Source organism: Ciona intestinalis, unplaced genomic scaffold, assembly GCF_000224145.3.
Source record: "Ciona intestinalis unplaced genomic scaffold, KH HT000463.1, whole genome shotgun sequence".
NCBI lineage: Eukaryota > Metazoa > Chordata > Ascidiacea > Phlebobranchia > Cionidae > Ciona > Ciona intestinalis.
The window spans coordinates 2539-7789 of record NW_004190784.1 but is presented as its reverse complement, the minus strand read 5'-3'; the positions used below and the strand labels follow the sequence as shown (position 1 = coordinate 7789).

The 5251-nt window shown below is 36.0% G+C and overlaps 1 protein-coding gene across 1 annotated transcript; it reads left to right on the top strand.

Moving 5' to 3' along the window:
* The first annotated feature begins 254 nt into the window (after window positions 1-254).
* On the top strand, window positions 255-3163 carry LOC104265788 (caspase-6-like). The gene is made up of 6 exons (XM_018816652.2): window positions 255-422; window positions 1132-1274; window positions 1333-1524; window positions 1603-1717; window positions 1869-1958; window positions 2779-3163. The coding sequence occupies exons 1-6, from the start codon at window positions 332-334 to the stop codon at window positions 2814-2816; spliced, it is 669 nt and encodes a 222-aa protein (XP_018672197.1). The 5' UTR covers window positions 255-331; the 3' UTR covers window positions 2817-3163.
* The last annotated feature ends 2088 nt before the right edge of the window (window positions 3164-5251 follow it).

Here is a 5251-nt window from a genome sequence, read left to right as displayed (position 1 = left end):
ATGATGATCACACAACGGTATATATAGCAGTCGGGGAATGGTTTGAAGGGAAAAAGGAATTTCGGGTGTCAGACGAATCGGCGTGATAAATTGCGATAACGAGATTACAATAAAAAGGACACAATTGGGAACATCGGCGCTAACTCGGTTAACGGCAGGGTGCATCCGCCGCGTTGTGGGAAAGTTAGCACGCGACGTCAAACATTTGGTCAATATTGGGGACAAAAGAATTCGTGTGACGTAATATTACGACGGGCCGCTACACCTTTACACACAAAAGGAACAAGTGTATAGGTTCTGCCTGGAAAAGTTTTATAAAAATAACAGGAAAATGCAAGAGGAATGGATCGACGATTGTTACGACATTAATTACTCCGGGAAAATCGGAATTGCAGCTGTTTTTCTTTTGAAAAAAAGGAATGGTTTGTAAATATGTACTTTAAAAACTATAGGGTCGTTGTGTAGCGCCTTGCCCACTTAAGGGATGCGTGTAATTATACATCGCTTTGCGCCTGTTGCAACGTCCCTGTACAGTATACATATTGTTATTATAATTTAGGAAGTCGTTGCGGAGTTGCACAAAGAGAATCTGTAGGTTTTTTGCTCTAATTGTCATTAAAGTAGATGATATGCACAACGCTTACCCTTTTATAAACATGAAACCAAATATATTCTGTCACGACCATAACCCATTCTAATCTATGAATGGGGTCCTACGGCGAGGCACCCTATGGGACCTCGCATTTAGAACAGGTTTGCTAGTTTAGAGAAGAAATAACCTATAACCGTATAGCACAGAGTATCAACAATTGGTCGTATGTTTATGTAAAACACTTTTTTTATCAAGAAAGAGTAAACCAACGTTTGATATAGTAGGGTGGGGAAGACGGGATACCTTTGGCACATAATATCCAAGTATTCTGATCGTGTTTTAAACAATTAACAACGGTCTATGGGAGTCGTAAGGATGCAGTTTTAGAATTCTATAAATGTTCTTTGTTTACTTCCAAATGGGACCGAAAAATATAAAGGGAATATGTCCCATCTTATTCAACTCTACCACATATGTATACGTCGTTTAATCTATATTATTTCCTCCGGTTTATCATGACATATAAATGGTATCCACAGACGCTACAACAAACGAATTAGAGAACGAAAAAATCGAACAAGCTCTCCAACAAGATTTTGACGATTTTACTGAGTTATTTGAGAACATGCAACTTGATGTAATGAAGTTCGGTGAAAAAATGAAATTTTCAGAAGCAGTGGCGGTATGCATTGAACAAACAATAAGCTTAAGCATTGTGTATAATGGTGGTATTTACTTAGAACCTGGAGAACGTATCGAAGAAGCTGAAATCAGAAAACAACTACAGTTGCTTTATATGCATGTTCATTGGTCACGGAAGCGATGGATGCATTAAAGCAACAGATGGCAAACTTGATATTCACGAAAACATACTTGCTAAGTTCATGACCCATAAGTGTTTGGAAGGAAAACCAAAGATATTTATATTCCAGGTTCGAAAAGCATAATACACTTTTTGCAAAGTTTTATGGTCATTTTGGTATCCAAAACTAATTTTCGTTTATTTTTAGGCCTGCAGAGGTACAAAGAAAAACGTTAAGTCTGACAGTTCACTTTCTACACTATGCGATAAAGAGATAAAAGCAGACGGTTCGGATGTCTTGCTCTGTTATGCTGCGTGGAGTGGTGAGACTATAGGCATATATATACCTTAAATTCATTTGATTAAATTTTCACCAAAGACCTAAATTATGTTAAGTTGATTTTAATGTACAAGGTATATCTAGTACCCATCACGTGACAAAGTGAATAATATTTGATTATTCTTTAATGAAAGGTTATGTATCTTACGCCCTGACTACGAATGAATATGAACGTGGAACCCAATATCTCCAGGATTTACACAAGGCGTTACGGATGTTTACAAGTAAGTTAAAGAGACATACCGACGAAAAATCAAAATTTGTATATAGTAGGGGGGGGGGGGGTGGAACACCGTTAGCACATAATATCCAAATATCCTGATGGTGTTTTAAACAATTAACAACGGTCCATGGGAATCGTGAGAAAACGGTTTTATAATTCATTGAATGTTCTTTGTTTACTACCAAATGGGACAAGAAAACTCCCACCCTATACTATATAAATAGAAATGCTCAAATGTGACCTTAAGGTAACACCAAGGCTCAAAAAACAAAAGAGCTTCTGAAAAATCACGCAAAAGTGTGCCAGCTGACATAAAAAAAAATAAAAAAATACCAAAAAAAATAATCACCCACAAAGCAACGTACATGGTAACTCGTAAGCTGGCACGAGGTGTATGAACACCCGTGTTATAACGACTGTCGTTTTCTGGCCACGCGAGGATAAAGTAAGTTACATTTATTCATTCATTCATTCATTTCATTCTGAAGTCTATATTTCATACTAAAGTCCCCTTCATTTTATATATGCACAAAGAAGAAGGATTCGTTATACCAAATCCGATTTTAGTTTTTTTTAGAAACTGGAAACGGTTAAAGCTGAGCGACACTCTTTCCCAAAGGAAATCCCATGCATTGTTGTCGCATGGCCTATTTTTTATATTTACTCTAGTCTAGCGGGTGGATTTGCGGTTTCGACATGCGATTGTTTTCTATCGTTGGTATGCTTCTTTAAATGGCTTCGTGATAAATCAAACAATATTTAGTTAAAAATAATTGGGTTCATATAATCAATCTACGTTAAATGTGGAAAATTTTTTGGAGAACCGGATAAACCACAGAGTATATCATCGACAAATTGACCGCTGTGAATAGAAAAGTGAGCAACACTCGTCTTCCCGCACCGGAAGAACCTGCGGAAGAGCCGGAGGCTAAGAAGCCAAAACCTGCATCTCCTATGATTCTAGCAACAGGAAGAGACGGATCAGAAATAACGGCTGACCCAAAGAATAATTCAGAACCACCTAAGGTTTATCACTACCAAGTGCCCTCGTTTGAATCATCTTTAAGGAAAAAGTTGTTTCTGAAGATTCCTGTCAATACACCCGCCCAGCAAGCATCAGCAGATGCTAATCCAGAAGAATAACTTTGTATTCCACACCATATACTGTATACTATATTGTTGATAAATATAATCGTTTGTAAAAATGTAGCTATTGGATTGATTTTCTTTTAATAAGAGATATAGAAGACTATTACGATATACACGTTTTATTTATATTTGCACTCCAACGTAAACAAAACCAAAAGTAGTCGATTACTGTGTTACTAACGGGTAATGGGTTCCCGATGTATGGCAGTTTACCTGACTGTAATCAATAATTACTCATTAATTGGACGATTTTACTATGGTTTATAAGACTAAGATTAGTTAGAATTAATGTATCGAATACAATCGATTAATTAATGTTAAAGGTACATTTTAGAAATAGCGCTTTTAAACAAACAGAAATGTAATCGTTAATTACTCGCTAATTAGGCGATTGTATGCAGTATGGTTTATAAAACTATGCTTAGTTCAAAGTATTTTATAGAGTGCAATCATTTAATTAAAGTTTAAGGTATATTTTGAATTTAGCGCATTTGATCAAACAATAAAGTAATCGTTAATTAATCGCTATTTATGCGGTTTTAAATCCAAAAATGTAGTTTAGAAATTCTAAATATATAATATAATTTGATTTCAATGAAGAGATTAAAAAATAAACGCTAGAATTAAGAATTAAGATAGGTGCGGAAAAAAGTCGCTCAAAAAACAACAACAAGAACAACTGTTCGACGAAAAAGGATCTATATGACCACTACCGTGCTCAATAACCATTCAGTATCCATGGAAATTACCGTGATCGTGCACTATGTTGTATTGCGTAACGAGTCGATCCAAGTTATCAAAAAATATACGATAATGTGAATATGTAACTAATTATATTTTGCGAATGTATATATATATATGCCCACCATTTCGTGTTTGGTTTGTGTTGCATCTTGCACGGTATACCGTTTATTTGGAACTTTTCCCATAGATCAAGAACATATTATTACAATTGTGTTACTTTGTACAGCTTTTATAATCACAGGGTCTGCAGTTACGCATAGAAAAACAACGGATCAAAGGCACACAAACAGGGTCTCAAAACAGTCTGAAAGCCATAGCCAGCCAGCCATGTGGCAAGTAATTTACGTGATCGCGCTTAAATAAAAGGCGGTGTGTAATCAAGCAATATACGGGAACAGGACTATTAAATCCTTTTCATTCGATTCATTGTACGTGGTGTAGTTGCTTTTCTTTTTGGTAACATTTTCTTAAACTTAATGAACGCAGAAACACAAAAACAACATTTTTTTGAGACTTAAAGGGGCATAAATAAAATATGTTTTTTGTGTTTCTGCGTTCGTTTTTATAAGTTTAAAAAATGTTATCAAAAGGAAAGCAACTATACACCACGTACAATGAATCGAATGAAAAGTATTTGCATTTGATTAGACACAATTAACTTCACAGCAAGTAAATTAAACGTTTTTTTTATCGAGACTTTTATAAGATAAATTTGGTAAAACAAACTCCATTAACAAAAAATAACACAAAGTTATATTGAGAATGATGTTTGTGACAGAACGGTTTTCGTTAAATTGTAGCTTGCTTTACAATAGGGTTATCACTATCGCGGGAGATCCCCTACCGGCCAACTTCAATTTCGCGAAACCAGACCCTCCTGTTTACGGTTGGTTTGGTGAGAAAATCGTCTGCAGTATAACCTGGGATCTCAAAGCGGGCGTTTCCGTCAAGAAAAGCCTATATTGTAGTAACGCACACTACAATATATCTTTGTAGTGTGCGTTACTACACTGTGCTAACGCACAGCACTATGTAATCAGGAATCGCGAAGATTCAAAGATGGTTGGTTAAAATTTCCACAATTTCTATCATATGAATCCTACTCGACTATTTGTGTGTTAACACCGAAAATCTAAAGTTACAGGGTTAAACTTATACACAGTGATTACGACAAGAGAATTTAAATTCGTTACAGTAACCCTTCGCTCACATGAAAACGTGCGCTCAACCCCCGGAGATTGAGGTTCAATTTGCATATAGCTCGAGTCACGCAACATGGGTGACAGCAGCGAGGGGCCGAAGTTATAACCCAGCAGATAGCTTTGGGTAGTGGGCTTGCTATGCAGTTAATATAAGAGGGGGGTAGTTTAAAATTAACTTAAACCAAGACATATACTAAAG